The sequence below is a fragment of the Sus scrofa genome, chromosome 14 (assembly GCF_054392235.1).
Source record: "Sus scrofa isolate SSC_HxYL_T2T_F1_AM1 chromosome 14, Sscrofa_HxYL_maternal_Yorkshire_Landrace_v2.0, whole genome shotgun sequence".
NCBI lineage: Eukaryota > Metazoa > Chordata > Mammalia > Artiodactyla > Suidae > Sus > Sus scrofa.
In genome coordinates, this window is record NC_139396.1 from 35,753,834 (window position 1) to 35,776,340 (window position 22,507).

The window sequence follows — 22,507 nt, forward strand, 5'->3', positions numbered from 1 at the left end:
TGGCAACCGGCGGCCCGCCCTTGCGGTGACCCTGCGCCGAGCCTGAGCAGCCCCTGCCAAAGAAGGGGATTGGTGCGCCGGGGGGCGGGTTTGCTCGGGGAAGGGATAAAGGCGCTGCTCGCCTAGCCTACTCTGCTTTGCGCGCTCGGCGCTTTCGGACTCTTGGCCACGTGCAGCTCCGGCTTCCGCGCCGCGGCGCAGCAGACTCTCTGGGCGGCTGTATTGGAAGGTCAGTGCGGAGGCGGCCGATGTTCGCTCAGCGACAGACCCCGAGATTTAAACTCCTTTAGAACGGAGGAGGCAGACGTCGCGGGGCCCCCTCGCCCTGGCTGGCCCGATCCCTGTGACCCAGCACGGCGCCGCTGACTGCGATTCCTGGCACTAACGCGGGTCTCCATCGATTCCCGGGAGCTGGAAGGGAGGCCGGGGCTGGGGGAGGCTTGGGGCACTGGTCGGGGCAGCAGACGCTGTTCCCCGTCCTTCCTACTTTTCGGAAAGGCACCCCCTGTCAGAGAATAGGGGAGGAAGAGGCTCTTCTCATAAAACTGGTTTGTCCAGTCATCTCCCTTGGAGGGTGGCCCCCCACTCCACCGCACGCCTTTTCTTTTAGAGAGCAGGGAGGCTGAGGCCGGATGGAGACCCGTGTGCGGCCCAGGTTGCCGCGTTTTCTTGGCTTTCCTCTCCCGGGAATGTGTGCACGGGAGAGGGGAGTGCCCGCTCCGCGGAGCCAGACCTCCTTCTAAGGCCCTTTCTTTGTAGCTCCTCTTAGAGCTCTGGGATTTTTTTCACCGACCCTTTCTAGCTCTCGGATCATCCCCGTATTAGATCTGCACTTTACTAGCTGGTTGATGGGAGTCTTTATCCTGAGCAGTTTGCTAAGTGCCTCTATGAATTGCTTTTATTGAACGCTCTCAACAGCCTAATGTGGGTCCTATCATTGTCCTATTTCTAAGGAAGGGGAAACTTGAGGTTTGACAAGATAGTGTGTACGCAGCCTCTCACGGCGGGGGCAAGAGCGGGCGATGTCTGGCTTTGAACCCCCTAGACTGCTGGGTGCTCTCCTCCTAGCGAGCGGCGAGGAGGAGCCAGCCGGAGGAAGGAAAGGCAGCAGGGAAGGTGGCAGGAGTGTTTCCTCTTTGTCCTCCCTTGGGTGATGGAAAGAGGGTTTGAGACTCAGCGGACCTGGTTTGCAACCCCCCTCCTTTTGGTAATTAGTATCTGCCTGACCTTGGGCGAGTCCATTCATTCTGCAAAATGGGGGAAAGAACCCAGTTTAAGAGTTACTGTGGGGATTAAATAAGAGTTCAGGAAAGCAGGTGCTTCGTCAGCACTCACTAGTTGAGTTGCCTGATTTTTTTCCCCCTTGGGTCATTACTATGAAGAGGACACATTTATTTTTATGATTTAGAGAACTGGAGGATGTGAAGTGTAGACTGCCTTGCAAATGTGTCTTCTAAGCGTTACTGGTCCTTAAAGCAGAAAGATTTGAAGATGGGCGTGGTCAGCATTGGGAGAGGGCACAGGGCTAGAAAGTTGCCATCTGGGCAAGGGCTGACTTTTGGTGAAGTCAGTTTCACTGATTGCAGAGTGAGAAGGAAGCTCCACTTGGAGGGGCAGGGAACGAAGGTTGGGGCAACGGGAACACTCTGGAGACCCCTGAGATTGAAAGGAAAGGTAAAGCAGGAGGAGTATCAGTAGGTTTATAAGCAGAGGGAAAAGAACCATTTAGAAGCTTCAGAGGGACAAAGGTTTGAGAGTTTGGATGGGACTGAGATTTGGTGGATCTCATATCCACTGGGCGAATTTTCTAGCTCCTCAGCAATATATGTATGTACTGGCCATTTCTCGGGGCTGGATTTTTAAAAAAACTTTAAATTGTTTCAGTCACATAATGTCAAATTTACCATCATAGCCCTTTTTAAGAGTACAGTTCAGTAGTGTCAAGTATATTCAGTGTTGTGCAGTGGATCTCTAGAACTTTTTTTTTTTTTTCTTTTTAGGGCCGAACCCGCTGCGTATAGAGGTTCCCAGGCTAGGGGTCAAATGATAGCTGTAGCTGCTGGCCTACACAACAGCCACAGTAATGCCAGATCCAAGCAGTGTCTGCAACCTACACCACAGCTCATGGCAACTTTGGATTCTTAACCCAGTGAGCAAGGCCAGGGATAGAGTCCCCATGGATGCTAGTCAGATTCATTCCTGCTGAGCCACAATGGGAGCTCCTCTAGAACTTTTTTATCCTTGAAAACTGAAACTGCCTCTTAATTAAACACTAGTATCCCACCCCTTGGCAGCTACCTTTCTACTTCCTATTTCCATGATATTTTTGACTACTTCAGATAAGTGATGTAACTCATATGCATGAAGTCATACGGTATTTGGCCTTTTGTGACCAGCTTTTTTCACTCAGCCACTCAGCATAATATCCTCCAGGTTCATCCACATAGTAGCCTATGATAGGACCTCCTTTTTCAAGGCTGAATAATATTCTATCACATGTGTATACTACATTTTCTTTAACCATTCATCTTTTGGGGGCTGGATACTTTTAGCTTCATGTTTAATGTGTTGGAGACATTACTTAATATGTCCATATTTATTATCTCCATGGCTGAGAAGGCTTAGAGCTAGAAGTTTGGGGGGACCACAAGACAGCAAGAATATTAAGCAAAATTGCTGGTGCATCCTCAGGAAAACAGCCTATTCTGTTGGTCTTCGGTATTTCAAATTGGAGTTTCTTTGAATGTTTCTGAAGTAGAATTATCTATCTTCAAAGCAATCACAATTGAATTAAGGGTGTTTTTTCCCCTCCTAACAAATGAAAGTAATTTTTTTCCGGCAACAGAGGGCATTCTGTTTATTGTGGGATAGACAATCCACTGTTATTTCTTGGTTTCTCCTCCCTGTCTGTCCATCTGACACGGTGTTCGGTGAGTTCTGACATGCATCAGGCACTGCTAGGAACCACTCAGCAGAACTCTCAGCTCCATGGCAAAGGCAGCCATTCTGGCCCCTAAAAACAACATACCTAAAACCCAGCTCACTCATCTTCTTGCCCAGATCCTTCAGGAAGCCCGGGCTTGTAGCAGCACAAATTAGAGGACTTGGTGTTATCCTCCCTTCCTTTACCAGCTGCCCCACATCCAATCACCAAAGCCTGAGTCTGTATCTGTCACTGCCAGCCTCTTCGTGAAGCCACTGGCTGCTTAGAATTCTGCTGTAGTTAATATACAAAGGGTAAATGGACTCTCATCTGATCTTTAATTTTCCATGGTTTCCCTGTATACATTTAATAACTAGGCAAAGCAAGTTTTACCTTAGAACAGCTGTTATCAAAGTGTGGTCTGGGGAAGACTGGGATTCCCTGAGACCTTTGTAGTGTCCATGAGGTCAAAACTATTTTAAGAATAACACAGGTATTTTTTGCCTTTTTCATTCTTCCCCTTACAAGTGTGGTGTTTTCCAGAGGCTACATGCTTTATGATGAGCTTTTCCTCTGATGGCACGTGACATGTATGCTTGTGCATTCTTGTATTTCAAGAATCTTCTAAAAACAGTAGGCTTAGAGTACAACTATGTGCATTTTCAGAGATGAATTCCCTTTGGTTCTTAGTACTTCTGAGTGTTCTTACTAGCTACCTGCAGTTGATCTGCTGTCGTCTCTGTGACCTCATTTTCTTGTAATAAGTCATTATTTTGAAATCTCTAAAGTTGTTTTTTTTTTGTCTATATGGAAAAATAGCAAAAAGTATATAGTCTTGATTTGAAAACTTTTCTAAATTTTTAAATGGTATAAGAATTCTTGTGAACTTAATATTTTATTCTAAAATAAAAGGATATTAATTTCTACATCTTTATATTTAAGGGTTTATCATTGGCTGAAAAGGGGGATATAGTAGGGAAGATATTAGGAGATTCGAGTTTTCAACTCAGAGCTGTGTCTGTAAATGCTGAAAAAAATGAAATGATATAATCAGAGTTCTCTGATTTAGGGAAAAAGGAGTCAATTCCAGGTTAATGGGCAAAACTAAAAAACACATGAAAACATGAAAGTTTTCCTCAGTTTTACAGATGTTAGAAATTTACCATATGTGTCTTGAGCCACAGAACTTTTTTTGAGTAATATTTTTGGTGGCAGTTCTGAGACCAGCCATTCCATCAGCAAAAGAAAAAGGAAATAAATGAATTAAATGTAGATACAATGAGCTCTTTAAAAGCCAAATATTACAGCTTTCCAAACTAGAAAAGAAAAAGTTGTTGAAGCATCTAATAGGATACGTTATCAAATTGCAGAGGCTAGAGAAATACACCAAAGCGTTGTTTGGTTGAGAATGTATTGAAAGGAATCAAAGTACTGCCACTTTCTAATAACGCAGTAACTTATCAAATTAAAGACTTAACTGCAGACATCAAGACTGACAGTAGAAATGTATTTTTACTTTACAAATGGAAGAATTTGTAGTCTTGTCTGGACTTGCCATTTTGTTTGTATTCATGTGTTATCAATGCAAACCAATCATCAAAGAGTGTTTTTTCAGTGACTGGCAGTAAACACAAATAGTGCAAATGTATTCAGTGTAAAATACCTTCTTTGGAATTTCGTGGTTTATTCTGGAACAACTGTTGAATTTGCATGGATGGTGCATAAACCACACCAGCTGAAAGTACTGGCGCCTTTGCACAAATCAAGGGCAATGGCACCACGCTGTAACGGTAATCATGGTTTTCTTCACTGCCGTGTGCTTTCAATACAAAATAGAATAAAAAATGGAAAGCTTTACTTAAAAACTCCCTTTATAGAGTTCTCTAGTGGCTCAGAAGGTTAAGGACCTAGCATTGTCACTGCAGTGGCTTGGATTTGATCCCTGGTCTGGGAACTTCAGCATGCCATAGGCATGGCCAAAAAAAAAAAAAAAGAATGCCCTTTATGAAACAGTAAAAATGATTACTTTTATTAAATCATGGTCCTTGAGACGTATCTTTTTAGTGTGTCATGGGGTAAATGGATGTACTTGTTCCATCTTCAAGTGTGATGGTATCTTCAGGTAAAGCATTTCGTATGATTGAACTGAATTGTAAGCTGAACTGGCTACTTTTTTTCTTGGCAAACCATTTTTGCTTCAAAGAATGACTCACAGACTGTGGTTATTCATACCTAGAAAATCAGCATACATTTTCTAAAAAATGAATCAAGCAAGCTGCTTATGGAAACAGTTGATGGTATTTGTTGCAAATTAACTTGCATCTGCTGCAATGAACTTGACAGCTTGACAGAAAATTTAGAAATTTTCTGATGAGATCAATGACAATGTTAATCAGTATGATTTTTGGGATTGTACAATGACGTGTGTAAACATTTGGAAGCTCTGCATGACTCACTGAACCAATATTTGCTAAAAGAGCAATGCACGAAATGACAAAATCATGCAGGAGGAAAAGATCTATTCAAAGCATTAGACGAGTGGGTTTTAATGTAACAAGTATGAAAGGCTCATTGATGGGGGCTTCAGATTCTACATTGCAACTAATCTTCAAGAAACTACCACGTGTTGAGTTTTGGATATCAAAGATGAGTATCCAGAATTATCCAAAAAGGCTTTTAAAATACTGTTTCCTTTCCCTGCTGCTTTGCTTTCTGAGTTTGGATTTCTTCATATATTTCAATCGAAGCAACCGACAGATTGAGTTAGAAGCAGATATCAGACTCCTGCTGTTTTCTATTAAGGAAAAGATCAAAGAGAAGTACCAGTGTAAAACAGAGGCACCTTCTGAGTAGACTTTTTTGTTTCAGAAATTACATTTTCATTCAAATGTTTGTTATGGTTTTAAATAAATTCATTCATATGTTAAACATTTCTCAGTTTTACTTTCTACTACAGCAAACATTGTTAGATAGAACTCATGGAAACAAAACAAACCCTCAATTTTTAAGAGTGTAAAGAAGTCTTGAGCCCAGAAAATTTGACTGCTGCCTTAAAAGTATTGAATTGAACTTGGCAGTGGCAGGGTAATAACCTTGACTTAGAAAAGCTGCATGTTGTAGATGGTTGGAAGGATTTGTTTTTAAAGCAGTCCTGTAAGAGGATAGTAGTGCTGCTTGGCATTAAGAGCTGGGTTCCCTGAGAGGGGTGGCCGTTGCCATGGTTAAATGCTCTAATATCAGAAGGCTTTGGTTGACAGGCCTGTGACCTGTAGTGAGCATCAAATGTTAGCTGGTAATAGTGGAATAAGAACCAACTTAATCATGAATTGTCCACATGGTTAAACTAAAATACTTTATATTTGATTAAGAATTTATGCCACCTTTGCGCTTTTCCCTTTGGGGGAAGATGGAGAGAATTGTACAAACTTAACGTACCTATTTCATGTTTTCAGCCTCTTCAACCTTTAAAAGGAAGAAAAGCCCCCAAACTTCTTTACCTGTGGCCATCGTTACTTTGCTTTGGGGAGTTGAGAATTCTTTTGGTAAGTCTATGTTTTGGTAAATCTAGCTGCTTCTTGGCCTCCTCACCATCCTCTTGAACTTACTGAAATAAGTGACCTTAAGAATCAAAGTTCTTGCCATTTGCAGCAACATGGATGCAACTAGAGATTCGTAGTATGAAGTAAGTCAGAAAGAGAAAGACAAATACCATATGACTTCATTTATATGTCGAATCTAAAATATGGCACAAAGGAACCAATCTACAGAACAGAAACAGATGTAGAGAACAGACTTGTGGTTGCCTGGGGGAGGGGGAGGGAGTAGGAGGCACTAGGAGTCTGGGGTCGGTAGATGCAAACTATTACATTTAGAATGGAGAGTGCGGCCTGCTGTGCAGCACAGTAACTACATCCAGTCTCTTGGGATAGAGCATGATGAAAGATAAGAAAAAAAAAAAAAAAACCTGTGTATATATGACTGGGTCACTTTACAGCAAAAATTGGCAAAACACTGTAAATCAACTATGCTTTAATAAATTTAAGAAAAAAAGAATCAGAGTTCCTGTTGTGGTTCAGTGGGTTAAGAATCTGACTAGTCAGAGTTCCCATCGTGGTGCAGTAGAAATGAATCCAACTAGGAACCATGAGGTTGTGGGTTCGATCCCTGGCCTCGCTTAGTGGGTTAAGGATCTGGCATTGCTTCAAGCTGCGGTGTAGGTCAAAGATGCAGCTTGGATCTAGCATTGCCGTGGCTGTGGCATAGCCTGGCAGCTGCAGCTCTGATTCAATCCCTAGCCTGGGAACTTCCATGGGCTGCGGGTGTGAGAGAAGAAAAAAACGAAGAATCAAGGTTCTTACCTGGTCTGAGGTGTCAGTAAAGATTGTTGAAGAAAAGCTTAGATCCCTGCCATGGTGACCTCCCTTCCAGCCCTGAGATGTGCCAGCCAAAGGTTGTCTGCTGCTTGTTTGGGAAAGCTAGCCCAGGTGAAGGGCCTCAGGAGTCTCACACTGGAAACCTGATGGGCAGTGCTGCTGACTCCACAGAAGCCCTTGGAGCTCTGCCCACCTTATTTTAGTGTCCTAAAGGAAAAGACCACTGTGGCTCACGAAAGGAGAAATTCAGAAGATTGTATTTTCATTCATTTCCTATAGTCTGGACTTTAGGGATGCAGGAAAGTTTCTGCTGCTTGTTTTTACTTAGAATTACTGTTACCTGCTCAAAGCACTGTGTTGAGTGTGAAGCCAGTCTAAGTTCAGCTCCTAAGCAGGAAGTATCTCCAGCTGTGGTTTACCTTTTCTCATTTTATGATGCAGAATATATGATTCTTGAGATCTGGTCATTTTTGGCGGTGAGTGGGGGGGCACTAGGGTCAAAGCTGAAGGCGCATCCCCCAGTGCTGTTGGAAATCTGAGGCCCACAGGGCAGTGTGCAGAACACAAAGCCCTGACCTTTTGGGGGCAGGACGGTCGATGCTGCACCCAGTGCAACTGTGATCCACTCCTGTGACGTGCTTGCCTGGGTACAGCTGACGAGGAAGAGGACATGGACTGCAATAAAATACATGTGATCTGGGAAGAGAGGAGAAAATAGCTTTTCTAAATGGTCCTTTCTAAAGAGATGGCAGTGAAACAATAATTAGTCAGAGCTTCCTAAATATTGCTGAGGGCCTTTTTAATCTTAACTGTCTGCTTTTCTAATCTGGTTCATCCTATCTCTTATCTGAGTTAGCATGAGATACACAGGGCCTTGTGATATTTCACCTGGGACCTCGATGGTGCACGGAGAGATGATAAAGATGTAAAGGTATGCGGTCTGCACTGGGACTCATGACTTGGTGTCCCTGGTGTGGACGGCTCTTACACAGTCACCTCCACTGTGACTTTAAATCTCAGTTGATGTCAGCACTGCATGGCCCCAGTTTGAAATCTCTGGCCAGCCTTTGTTTGTCTGCACTTTGCACGAGCAGCGTTTCTCCCCTTTCACCGGGCTGGGCTCATAATCAGCTCTTGACTGGCTCCCTAGCGGTACACTCAGCAGTCTCTTTAGTTCAGTTTCTGAATCCAGAACATGGCTTTGCTCGAGAACCGTCGATCTGATCTTAGTGTTGGTTGCAGTTAAAGGGCTTGTGTTTCTAGGGGTCAGGAGAGGGAATGGTCGTGTACTGACCTTGGCTGCTTTCATGTTTCAGGCTGTTGGCAGAGACCATGCCCGTTGTGAAGATGCTGAAGCAGGTTGCCAGCCGGACGCTGGGGAGCCCGGCCTGTGGCTGCCAGCCACCCACCCTGCCCCGCCGGTTTCTGGGCACCTCCCCTCGGCAGATTCCAGCAGACGCCAACTTCCACTCCACCTCCTTCTCTGAAGCAAACCAGCCACGTGTCTTAATTACAGGTTGGGTTTGTTTCTTTTTTCCCCATTTGTGGTTTTATTATTTTCTTCTTTATGTGGCTGTGGATTTGTTTTCAGGATGTCTAATGTGCCAGCACATTAACCAGGGTCGTAATAATCAGAAACTCCTTTTTCCATTATTAGCTTCCTCTGGCACATCGCCAAGTCCCCAGTCCTTATTTTGTCACTATTGCCAGGGGTTAGTTTTCACACCCAAATCTTGTATTGTCTGAAGGGAGGACCCAGGAACGTGGGGACCAATATGCTGCTGTGGGACTTGCTTCCCCTTTGTTGCTAGGAGTGGCCTGGGAGCCAAGGTGCATGGCTAGAATGTGGACTCTTGGATCAGCGCAGCTTTGCATGGCCAGGCTTCCCAGTCCAGGCAGTGACTGCATATTTGTGCAGCGGAGATGGAGGAGACAGCCTGGGCCCGGGGAGTTCCTCGCCATCACCTCATGTTGCATCTCATCATCGATGGACTCACGTCCCGGCCCTCCACACCTCGTGTCCACCCAGCACCTGATTCTGTACCTGCTGACTGCAGACCTGACCATCAGTCTGCCCACCCAAGCCCACTTCTCACCCGATTAACATGTTTTATTGTCCGCTGCTTGCCACATTGTTGTCTCTTGGCCTCATCCTTCTTAGGTTCTTTAGAGAAAGAGGGGAGAGAGGGAGGGAGGGATGGGGGGAGGGGAGGGTGTGTGTGTGTTTTCACTGCCACCTCTTCTCCTGCTGTAAATGGGTTTCAGGTGAGATTGGTTCCCTTTTCTCCCTGACTCTCCAGCCTTTTCCCCTGTGTGTTGTTTGATTTCTTCCTCCCTCTACCAACAAAGCATCATCCAGGGCCTGGTGTTCCTATCGGTGGCCTGGTTTTTTAGTCCCATGTTAACATATGCTTATGGGAAATCCCACTTTCTGTATCTCCCTGCCTCATTAATTTTTCCCAGATGGAATTTCCAGTTTTTTTCCCCTATCTACGCTCCCAGGCCTCAGCTCTCCCCTTTCCGTCAATGGCATTTGTAAGCTTCCAAATTAAGATGCTGTAATGCTCAGTTTAAATTTTCCTGGTGGCTCCTTGTCCATCCAGTTATCTGCCCATCCTTCAGGTGACTTCTTGGTTTGTCCCTGCTTTTCCTCACTTCATATTCTACCTCAGTTCTAATGGGGGAGGCCCCTCAGGGATAATTCCACTGGAGGTTTTTGCCAGATGATTGTATTTGGCTTTGAGTGTTCTGGTACCTCCAGCAGACAAGCCTCACAGCCCATCAAGTAACAAAGGCAGAGCTGGTGGTGAATTCCTGGCCCAAGGAGCTGGCAGGTGGTTCTGTTCTCCTGTGATTATTCCCTTCCTGTGCCTGGCTTCCCCTCGGCCACTCTCTGCAGTAGAGCCCTTTGTCTCTGAAACTAATCTTACCTGAACTGGCTCAGCTCTGAGAGGGTACTTCCATTACATCAGGCCAACCTGGGGCTTTACCTGATCAGCTAAGTTTGCCAGGAGAGTCTTAGGCTGTTGTTACAATCTGGGAATAATTGAATCTGTTAGATTTGGATTAAGGTTGCACTTTTTTTTTCTTCACTCAGGGGGTCTTGGCCAGCTTGGAGTGGGGCTTGCTAGCCTTTTGAGGTAAGAAGAGTCTTCAAAGTGTAACTTAAAATCTGAGCGTTGTAGCTTTCTTTGGCCCCATTTGACCACTGAATCTTTTCTCCCCCCTCTTGCTCCTGACCATTTTCAGATACCATATCTAGGGGTTCCGGCTGTGGCACAGCAGGTTAAGCATCTGGCATTGTCTGTGCGGCAGCTTGGGTCACTGCTGGGGCTCAGGTTTGATCCCTGGCTGGTTTAGTGGGCTCAGGATCTGGCAGCTGTGGCTGGAATTCATTCCCTGGCCTGGGAACTTCCATATGCTGCAGGTACAGCCAACAACAACAATAAAAGATACTGTATCTAAATGACCACTTGGAATGCATTTCATTGTACCTCTTAGTACCACAAACCCATTTTAGGTTCTCAATTCAGCATCCCGCAGGTTGCCTTCGCCCGCTGTCTTTTCAAGGCAAAGACAGACACCAGTCTCCAAATGAGTCACTTGATTTTCAGCTGTCTGGGGACAGAGGGACGTACATGTAGGAGCTGAAAAGGAATGGTGTGGGATCTGGAGAAAGTGGGATAAAAGGATAAGAGGAGAGATGTATGGGGAGGGACAGGGAGAACTCAAGCTCACTGGGGAGAAATAGGTAACAGCCGGGTGATACGGGGGTGAGGCAGAACCCAGAGATGCAGCTTTGAGTGTGGCCAGAGCTGAAGGGGTATGTGTTGGGGACAAAGAGGGAGGAGGAAAGGTGTGAAAAGGAGGCATCTGGAGGCTGATGGGGAACAACAGTTCCTGTTGGCAAGACTGTTTTCATGGGACCTGTCGTATCCTCAATGTACCAACTCATGTGTTTAATTTTTCCCTTTCAGGAAACGGTTTGGGAAGGACAACGTGATTCTGTCTGACATTCGGAAGCCCCCCGAGCACGTCTTCCTCAGTGGTAAGAGGCTTACAGAGCATGTAGAGCTGCAGTTCCTGGAACCAGTGTCATGACTTGTTTGTGTGTTTATTTTTTATCTTTTTGTCTTTTTAGGGCTGCAATCGAGGCAAATGGAGATTCCCAGGCTAGGGGTCCAGTTGGAGCTGTAGCCACTGGCCTATGCCAGAGGCACAGCAACGTGGGATCTGAGCCATGTCTGTGACCTACATCCCAGCTCATGGCAACGCCGGATCCTTAACTCACTGAGCAAGGCCAGGGATCAAACCCACAACCTCATGGATGCTAGTCGGGTTTGTTACCACTAGCGTCACCACTTGTAACCAGGCTTGCGAATTAAAGAAAGAGGAGGAGTATTTGAGACTCACCTGTGCCACTTAAAAATGTTTCATGCTGGGAGTTCCCTGGTGGCTCAGTGGGTTAAGGATCTGGCTTTGTCGCTGCTGTGGTGCAGGTTCGATCCCTGGCCCAGGAATTTCTGCACGCCATGGGTGCAGCCAAAAAAAAAAGTTGAATGTGTTGTCCTCATGTGTTCTGTAAAACGTCTATGTTACAGCTGCTGCTTATTGAAATGATCCAAGGATAGGAGTGTTCTTGAGATCTTGAAGTTTTGGAATATTACCTCTGGATATTATTTAGAGCAGTATCTTTGAATTAAAAGCTTTGGTTCCTGCCTTGAAGAGCTTTTTGTTAACTTAGCTCAGAGAGAAAAACAAAAATCAAGTTCTGAAATGAGGAAAAGGAAATTAAAATTTTGGAGCAATTAATCCTATATTTCAAATGTGGACTTGCTCTTAAACTGCTGGGCCCACACACAAATCTCAGACTCCTCCTCTAGTCAAGTTTCCTACCGCCTCAAAAACGGTTTTATGATGTCTCCTGGTCCTTCCTGGCTCCGTGGCAGCCTTTCGTTGCTTACCATGTGGAAGAGCAGTAATTTGCTGCAAACAGGGCTTATTGGCATTGTCCCACATCGGCTCTACCTCTAGCCTGACTGGGTGTAGTGAACTCACAATTGTGGTTCTTGTATACTACAGTGTGTGCGGCTTTTTTTGTAAACCCACTTTTCTATTCCTTTAAAATGTGCAACCTTTAGGCAGAGTGACGTCACTGTGTGCCTGTAGGTTTGGTGTGAACGGCACCCACTGAAGCCAGCTGCCTGATTGTGACCCTAGTTATTACTCTTGTTCTGGTTTATCCTGGCAAGTTACTTAACCTCTCCATGCCTCAGTTTCCTCATCGGTAAGATGTATCTGCCTCAGAGGCTGTGGGAAGTAAATACACAGAAAGCCCTGAGCACAGCACCCGACAGGTGTAAGTCCTGTTATAAGCATTAACTATTGTTAGCCATGGCATGGTTGGGGTTTGTTATTCTTAGTAAGAAAAATGCTGGGAGTTCTGTTGTGGCTCAGTGGTAATTAACCAGACTAGTATTCATTAGGATGAGGGTTCGATCCCTGGCCTTGTTCAGTGGGTTAAGGATATGGTGTTGCTGTGAGCTCTGGTATAGGTTGCAGACGCAGCTTGGATCCTGCGTTGCTGTGGTATAGGCCTGCAGCTACAGGTCCAATTCAGCCCCTAGCCTGGGAACTTCCACATGCCATGGGTGCAGCCCTAAAAAAAAAAAAAACAGGAAAAAAAAAAAAGGAAAAAGAAAAATGCTGAGGAGCATCAAGTGGTTGTTACCAAGTTGGTACTAATGGTACTAAGTCATCAGGAGAGGGGGGCAAAGCCACTGAGCTCTTCAAGCCCCAAACTGTTTCACTTAACCCCTCCATGCCTGGTTTCACTGCTCCTCACAGGCCCCTTTATTTATTCCGACATCCTGGATTACAAGAACCTTCGGGAGATCGTGGTGAACAACCGCGTCACCTGGCTGTTTCATTACAGTGCCCTGCTCAGTGCGGTGGGCGAAGCAAATGTGTCCCTGGCCAGAGCCGTGAACATCACTGGTGAGTCTCTGGGTCTTGCCCCTGTGATGCCTTTGCCCGTCTTCCCAGTTCTTTGGGTAGAGATTTCCCAGGGCACGGTGCCCTTGTTTCAGGGTTGCACAATGTCCTGGATGTTGCCGCGGAGCACGGTCTGCGACTGTTCGTGCCCAGCACCATCGGGGCTTTTGGACCCACTTCTCCACGGAACCCAACTCCCGATCTCTGCATCCAGAGACCCAGGACCATCTACGGGGTGTCCAAGGTCCATGCAGAGCTCATGGGAGAGGTGAGCATTGCTGGGTGAGGTGACTCTTTCCTTTTCTCTTCTTTTGGCCGCAAACACCTGCTGATTCCTCCTAGGAGGGGGCTTCCTCCCTGCCCCCAGAGATGCTCAGAAGCTGATTGTGTTTGCCAAGTGGCCAGTACCGATAGATCCAGAGGAATCCTTAGTCCTCTGATAACCTCCAGCACTTGTGCATGCCTCTCGAATGGCAGCCCCCATTTCCCTGCTGCTCGTCTCATTGGTACTACACTGTTCTTTCAAGCTGCCAGTGTTGGTAGTGAATAGGACTCAGTTTAAAATAACTTCAAATGGCTTTTCAGCTTTATTATTTTTTTGCTCTTTAGCCAGTGTCTGATCCTTCAGCTGATGGGTCATGGTCTCCTTCTCCCCATGCTCTTCCCAGTGCTGGCTCATGATTCCTTTAGGACAGTGAGCAGGGGGTCCCTTCCCAAGAAAGGCTGGAAATCCCTACTGTAGGAGTTCTCATTGAGGCTCAGTGGGTTAAGAACCTGCCATAGTGTCTGTGAGGATGCAGGTTGGATCCCTGGCCTTGTTCAGCAGGTTAAAGATTCGACATTGCTGTAAGCTGCGTGTAGGTCACAGATAACGGCGTGGATCCACTGTTGCTGTGGCTGTGGTGTAGGCCTGCAGCTGCAGCTCCACCTTGACCCCAGCCTAGGAACTTCTGTATACCATAGGTGCAGCTGTAAAAAGGACCAAAAAAAGAGAAATCTCTACTGTAGGCAGATTTGTTACTTACCGTGTTTTCTAGTGATGTTATCACCAGAGTGATGATTCTTTGAAGATAAAAACTTTGGGGTTATTTATTAAAGAAAAACAGGTGAGTCTTAGCAATTCTAGTCTTCATTTCCTTTAGCAAGATTTTAACATGACTGTGTGGAGGGATGTTTCAGAAAACTGTTACTGCTTTGCATAACTCTACCTGATTTAAAAGATTGAATATAAGTCCTCTCTTTCTTGTAGTATTATTATTACCGGTATGGGTTAGACTTCCGATGCCTGAGATATCCTGGGATCATTTCTGCCGACTCCCAGCCCGGAGGAGGAACGACTGGTAAGTGTTGTTTTCAATTTCTTCTTTATGTAGGATAAGCTCTTACTGATGACAAGAGTGGGGATAGATTTGCTCTCTCTTTAGCTGTGTGCTGACTGAAGTTTCTGCATCCTTTCTGGGAAGTGCCTCTGAGAAGGTCATTGAACCCTGTTGACTTAAACTTGTCTAGGGAGCTCATGCTGATGCTGTAAATCCACGGAATTGGCCACCCTCAGTGCTAGACCCAGACCTTTCTGAGAACAAGCATGTCACCCACAGTGTAGGAACATAGCGAATGAGAAACATCCTCTTTCTCTGAGTACACCTTTGTTTCTTAATACAGAGAGCTCTGTTAAAACTCTCTAGGAGTTCCCATCGTGGTTCAGCGGAATCGAATCTGACTAGCATCCATGAGGACACAGACTCCCTCCCTGTCCTTGCTCAATGGGTTAAGGATCTGGTGTTGCTGTGAGCTGTGGCGTAGGTTGCAGACATGGCTCAGATCTGGCATTGGTGTTGCTGTGGCGTAGGCTGGAGGCTGTGGCTCTGATTCAACCCCTAGCCTGGGAACCTCCATATGCCTTGGGTACGGCCCTAAAAAGACAAAAAAAAAAAAAAAAAAAGGACTTTCTGCATTGCATATTTAGAAAGAACATAAGCATTGTTGCTGCTGTTACTGTTTATCCAAATTTCCTTAAATTTCAGAAGAGATTGCCCCCAAGTGAGAGTGAATTAGTGCCAATCTCTAGTGCAGCTGGGTACCTTCCTGTTTAGAAGCCTGTATTATTCATTAGTGAGTGGAGCACCAGGCATAATTAGCTTTGTTTTTTTTTTTTCTTTTTTTGAGGTAGAGGTGATTTACAATCTTTATATAAGTTTCAGGTGTACAACATAAGGATGCACAGTTTTTAAGTTATATTCCATTTATAATTATTATAAAATGTTGGCTACATTCCCTTCTCTGTACAATATATCCTTGTAGCTTATTTATTTTATACACAGTAGTTGGTTCCTCTCAATTCCCTACCCTGTCTTGTCCCTCCCCCTTTCCCTCTTTCCACTGGTAACCACTAATTTGTTCTCTATGTCTGTGTCTTTTTTTTGTTATACTCCCTAGTTTATCTTTTAGATTCCAAATGTGAGTGATATCATACAGCATTTGTCTTTCTCTATATGACTTATTTCACATAGCATAGTACCTTCCAGGTCCATCCATGTTGCTGCAAATGGAAAAGTAGAGTTCTTTTTTTCATGGCCGAGTAGTATTCCACTGTGTATATGTACCGCGTCTTCTTTATCTACTCATCTGCAGTGGACTCGTAGGTTGCTTTCATGTCTTGGCAGTTGTAAGTAGTGCTGTAGTGAATGTTGGGCTCCCTGTATCTTTTTGAATTAATGTTTTTGTTTTCTTCAGATACAGACCCAGGATAGTATTGCTGGGTCATATAGTAGATCTGTGTTTAGTTTTTTGAGGAACATCCATACTGTTTTCCACGTTGTTGTTGCTGTAAATTTGTAGATTGCTTTGGGTAGTATGGCCATTTTAACAGTATTCACTCTCTCAGTCCAAGAGCATGGGATATCTTTCCATTTTTTTCGAATATCTTCAATTAAAATCTGAGGGATTTTTTTTGGCTATGCTGGTGGCATGCAAAAGTTCCCAGGCCAGGAATCGAACCCATGCCGCAGCAGTGACAACACCAGATCCTTAACCCCCTGAGCCACCAGGGATTTTAAAAGAGCCTTTAGTTTTGGTTACTTTAAAAACGTTTTGCCCTAATGTGGTGCTTCTCCAAGTAGGTGCTGGGAATCCTGGGGATCCTTGAGACTCTTTCAAGAGGTCTAGGAGGTCAAAACAACTTTCACATCAGTACTAAGATGTCATTTGCCTTTTTCTCTCTCCTTTACAAGTACACTGGATTTTCTCAGAGGCTCCATGATGTGTGTAGCACCATGGACTGAGCACAATCAGGAACTCCACTTGTTTCCATTCAGCCAGAGAGTTTTTTCTAAATGTCAGACACGCCATGCTTCTCACTAAATTTTCTCTTGTTTAGAAAATACATTCTTGGGAGTCCCCTCTGTGGCACAACAGGATTGCTGGTGTCTCTGGAGTGCTAGGACGCAGGTTCGATCTCTGGCCTGCACAGTGGGTTAAGGATCTGGCATTGCCGTAGCTGCGGTGTAGGTCACAACTGCGGCTCAGATCTGATCCCTGGCCTGGGAACTTCATATGCCGCAGAGACCGGGTGGCCAAAAAAGAAAAAAAAAAAAGAATAAGAAGAAAATGTGTACTTCTTCATATAAAATATACATAAGAATATGTGATAGGTTTATTATCATTTTAAAATGTGGACATATTAAAAGCTCTCAGTTAACTTCTGATGGAGTAGATGTTGCTATAACTCAAATTAGTACAACCTCTTTGGGAGTCCTCAGTGTTTCCTAAGCACATAAAGAGGTTCTGAGACTAAGATATCGAGAACTGAGCTACCTTGATCTGAGGGGCTCACTCATCCTCTCGTCGTGCGAAGACCCACAGGGGAGATTCTCTTTCAGACTACGCGGTGCAGATCTTCCAGGACGCCGTCAAGAACGGCAGATTTGAATGCAACCTGAACCCTGGCACGAGGCTCCCCATGATGTACATCGATGACTGCCTGCGGGCCACCCTGGAGGTCATGGAGGCGCCGGCGGAGGCCCTCTCCCTGAGGACCTACAACGTCAACGCCATGAGCTTCACCCCCGCCGAGCTGGCCCAGGAGGTCCTCAAGCACATCCCGGAGTTCCAGATCACCTACAATGTGGACTCTGTCCGGCAGGCCATAGGTTGGTACATGGCTGCAGGGCCCCCTCCAAAGCCAAACCGAGCTGCTCCCCTGAGGACACAAACTGGGGAGGATAAGGAGAGCCCAGAGCCCTCCTTCTGGAGGAGGAGCTGCTGGTGCACCAGGGCCAGCAGATGCTGTGGTTTGGGGCAGGTGATACCTGAAGTGGGTGGACTAGAACCTTCCAAATAAATGGCTTATTGGCATTTCACCATTTGCCAGTTTAACCATAAAACAAGCAGATCTTGTATGAGACCAGCCCTATGTTCTCAACTGCTGTGACTGTGCTGCTGGGTGAGTGCCATCTGAGCATAGCCGTCCCCCACTACAAGTTTGCATGAGGCTTTCCTAGTAGGTGACAATTCACAGTGCCTGGCAGTAGACACAGTTTCTAATCTAAGAGGATGACTCTGTGTGCTTGAGGTGGGGGATTTCAAAGAGGACATGTCCTTTGTGGATGAAAGACCTTGCTTTAAAATATTTTAGACTTTTTGCAAATCTCAAGCCTGAATAACTTAAGCTCCTCTTCCGTATCTTGTCCTAGCGGATAGTTGGCCAATGAACTTTGATGATAGCACCGCTCGGAGGGACTGGGGGTGGAAACACGATTTTGACCTCCCGGAGCTGGTGACGACGATGTTGAACTTCCATGGTGCCCATAGCAGAGTCGCCCAAGCTAACTGAAGTGCCGGAGGAAGCGTTCGTGAGTCCTGGGCGGCCGTCCAGGGAAAACTGGAACCTCCCAACCCCCCAAGGTTCCAGAGCCCAAGGAATCTAGATGATATGGAGTTGAAGGATTGATTGGACTAAATTTTCGCAGCTCATATTGAACTGCCAGATGGAAAATTGAGTTGGCTTTAGCATTTTCTCAATGCCGTAGGTTTGGTGGTAGGACTTCTGAATTTTTGCTATTTGCCTAAATGTGTCCTAACACACATATCACAGAAGGCGTCAGTCATAATAGTTTCCATGTCCTTAATTACGATGAAGTGACCATTTCTGGGAATGTGGAAGTATGTGACATTTGTATTAAACTTAATTTAAATATCACTCCTAAGATTCCATTTTTCTCTTGGCTAAGACCAAAGATTATATTCTAAAGACTATCAAAGATGATCTCCTACATGAATTCTTTACTATGCCATCAGAACATAAGAAAATGCCCAATGTATTAATCCCATGCCACTATATTCAAGAGATTTTAACCTGTCCAAAATTGTCACTCTTAGAGTTCCCGTGGTGGCTCAGCAAGTTGAGAACCCATCATAGGTCCGTGAGGATGCAAGTTGGATCCCTGACCTTTCTCAGTGGGTTAAGGACCCAGGAAATTAAGAATATCAAGAGATGGAGTTCACTTGTGGCATAGCAGGTTAAGGACCCAGGCTTGTCTGAACTGGAGTGGCCCCACTCACTGCTGTGGCATAGGTTCCATTCCTGTCCTGGGAACTTCCACATGCTGTGGGCATGAGCAAAAACAAAATAGCAGCCACTGGTCAAGTGGAGCACCTCTTTCTTTGATTGCCTGCTGCTGGTGATCTGAGCAGCAGTGACTGGGACCGTGATCACTTACCTGTAACGCCAGCCTCCCAGGGAACTTGCCTAAATACACAGGTTTCTGGGCCCCACCCCTTCAGGTGAACTCTGTTGATGGGGATGGGACTTTCCAAGGACCACCAGTTATTCTCTTCCACACCCTCCTAGTATAGACCAATTCCAAGCATGATTTTCTTTCTTTCTTTCTTTTCTTCTTTTTTCTTTTGGTCTTTTTTAGGGCCACACTCACAGCATATGGAGATTCCCAGGTTAGGGGTTGAATTGGAGCGGCAGTTGCTGGCCTATACCACAGCCACAGCAATGCCAGATCCTTAACCTGGTAAGCGAGGCCAGGGATTGAACCTGTGTCCTCATGGATACTAGTCAGATTTGTTTCCACTGAGCCAATGAAGAGAACTCCTCAAGCATGATTTTCTAAAAAGAACTTCCTTGCCTAGCCTTTTTGCACATTCTTAGATGAGCCTTCAGAAGAGGTGCTGTAACCCTCTGAAGCAAGTACTATGTAAGTAGATACAGATGTACTTTTTTTCCAGCTTCCCTGGGATGTGCTGCCTGTGAAATCACTGGAAAGTGCAACTCCAGATTAATCTTGGGTCTCGTGGACAGCAGCTGTCAAGGATTAAAAGGCATTTTTATTGTCTGTTTAATGACAGTCTTATGTATTTGGAATTTTCGCTGCTAGGTAGAAACATGAATTTTGGGGGGGAGGCATACCTGGATTTGAACTTCTAGATAATCATTTAATGATTATGTTGATATAGTTTTTTTGCCTACTTAATATGATTAAGCTTACATTTGTACATTTTATTTGCCAAAATTAGTCAGTCTTTTTTTTTTTTTTTTTTTTTTTTGGCTGCACCCATGCATGTGGAAGTTTTCAGGCCAGGAATCTAATCCAAGCTGCAGCTGTGACCCATGCCACAGCTGCAGCAAGACTGGATCCTTAACCTACTGTGTCAGGCCAGGGATTGAAACAGTGCTGAGGTAGAGACAACACCAGATCCTTAACCCCTCTGTGCCACAGCAGGAACTCCCCAAACACCTAGACTTAAGATTTTTTTTTTTTACAACTTTATTGAGATAAGTTTCACATACTATAAGATTTACTCATTTAAAGTTTACAGTTTGGTGATTTTTCAGTTTGTTGAGATTTGTGTAACCATTACTATAACTTTAGGCCATTTCAGCATCCTTCCTCAAAGAAACTCTCCTCAGCCAAGGCAACCACTGATTTTCTTTCTGTGTCTATGAATTGGCCTGTTCTAGACATTTCATGTAAGCGGAATCATACGCTATGAGTGGCTTCTTTAGCATAATATTTTCAAAGGTCATCCACGTCAGTACTCCGTGTCATTGCTGAATAGCGTTCCATTATGTATACACATTCCGTTTGTCCATTCATCAGTTGCGGGCTGTTTAGGTGGTTTGTACTTTTTGATTATTAGGAATAAATGCTGTTATGAATATCTGTGTAGGTCATTGGGTTTTGAAGCTCCTTTATTTCTAATAGTTCAGTTTGAAAAACAGTTCTTAAACTCTGTTTATTCTCAGTTCCCTTAAAGGAATAGAAATTAATTCCTTTCTTCCATGAAAAGGGAGGAAGCAACTGACCCGAGTGACCCTTTGTCCCTTTGACCCTAGTCTTCCAGCATTTCCGCTAGGTTCCCAGGATGACCTTGTAGTTGGGGCATTTGGAGGAATTTGCTGTAAAGTGGCTTCCTTTAATCCTTCTAAGTCTATAAATGCCCCTCTGGGAGAACCTCAAAGAGGCATCAAAGAACTAAGACTCCTTCAAATTATATGGAGTCTAACTAAAATTAGAGTTGCCCTTTCTCTCCAAATACTCAATATCTGGTGCACATCTTGGGATCCCAGGAGATGACTTAATGTTTTGCTATAAAAAGCTTTCCTTTCTGTTGGGGGAAAGGGTTTTTTTATGGTTAATGTGGAAGCGATCTGAAAAGCTACTTAGATGGGAAAGATGAGTTTCATCACAAAAGTAGTTTTGTTTTTTTTAAATTTTTAAACGAGGAATACAAAGGTTGATGTAACAACTTAAATGTAGTTTTGATATTTACCATTTAGAAATAGCTGCATAATCATCGAGTGGAATATCATAATTATGCAGTCATTCCACTATTGAATTACTTTACTCAGAAACCCAGGAGTATAATTACTAAGTCAGAAGATATAAACATTTTATATCTTTGCCTCTTAATTTTATGTAGTCCTAGTCTTATTGAGAGAGTCGAATTTATGATGAAATTCTGCTCTGCTATTGCCACCAGAAGTACATATTTACTTACTAAGATATGATTTACATTTATTAATGAGTTAAGCACAGTCTTTGTTTGTTTTGTATTTGTGTGAGAGTCATGATTTAGTCTTTTTCCAAAAAAAAATTTTAACAGTGTAGGAGGTCATCCACCGAGATGTCTAGTAGGTCCACCTGACAGAGCAAGTTGAACAGTGTTTCCAGAGAAGAAATTCCCTCCTTTCCAAGAGAAGCCTGGGACATGTTTTCTAGATTTCCAGAGGGAATCCAAGCAGTAATAGAACTTTAATTTAGCTGATTCTCCTGTAGCTGAGCTTGTGGAAACAAAAAAATCTATAAGCTCTGTATCCTTGTTGTTGCATGGATATGGAATGTTCATTTATCTCTGGAGGGTATGAATACACTAGATTATAATATTCTTTAACTTAATGGAGTTCTTCTGGTTAACTTCAGAGATAAGTGGTCCTATAATTTGAATGTTCCTACCATCTTAAAACATATAAAAATTGAACATCGAATACTAATTTAGAAACATTTTAGAATTCAAGTTCATATAGTTAACATTAATCTTTGGCAAATAAGGTTAATCATAGTGATTTTTTAAAATGACATGTCACCTCTTATTTATCAGTGTATAACACAAGTATACATTTTACTATATCTTCTCCAAATGTAGGCAGGCTTACTAATCAAATACGCTAATACTTAATGTTACATGACATTTAAGATCATGAAATATGTCAATCTATGTTCAACGAAATTCGGTCATTGTTCTGAAAAACTTTTATTGGTAATACTGATTTTTTGTAACTGGAAGATAACTTCCCAGAGTTCAGGGAATCAAGAGTTCCTTCCAAGAGTTAGAAATCTTGTGCTGATGTTGTTGAGTTAGTTAATGGACAATTGGATACCTAGATAATGTCTAAAACCTATAGAATACCAAAACATTGATTGCTAACACAATTTTAGGGTTATATTGCTATTGCTTCTTATTTTTATGCTATGGAGAGGCTGTAGCTTGGGGTCATATTAATGACTATATTCATTTTTATCACTTTAAGAAGATGTAAGAGGGAGGTATGTGGCTGTAGAGTGGTGTCCTCTGTGTGGTCATACTCTGCTTGTGTAAGGCAGACAGTTCTCTCTCTTTTCCATTCCCTAGTAGTTTTCTCTGTTAAATAGAAAGCACTTCAGTTAAAGTTACGAAATTCACATGATGGTTGGAGCCTGACAAGGAGAAA

At 44.1% G+C, this 22,507-nt stretch overlaps 1 protein-coding gene across 6 annotated transcripts; it reads left to right on the forward strand.

Annotated features, from left to right (window-relative positions):
* Positions 1 to 134: 134 nt before the first annotated feature.
* Positions 135 to 20,455, forward strand: TDH (L-threonine dehydrogenase). Of its 6 annotated transcripts, XM_021072090.2 has the most exons (10): positions 135 to 229; positions 6,376 to 6,465; positions 8,613 to 8,812; positions 10,394 to 10,436; positions 11,274 to 11,344; positions 13,144 to 13,293; positions 13,386 to 13,558; positions 14,540 to 14,630; positions 17,169 to 17,438; positions 17,982 to 20,455. In XM_021072090.2, the coding sequence occupies exons 3-10, from the start codon at positions 8,629 to 8,631 to the stop codon at positions 18,119 to 18,121; spliced, it is 1,122 nt and encodes a 373-aa protein (XP_020927749.2). In that variant the 5' UTR covers positions 135 to 229; positions 6,376 to 6,465; positions 8,613 to 8,628; the 3' UTR covers positions 18,122 to 20,455.
* The last annotated feature ends 2,052 nt before the right edge of the window (positions 20,456 to 22,507 follow it).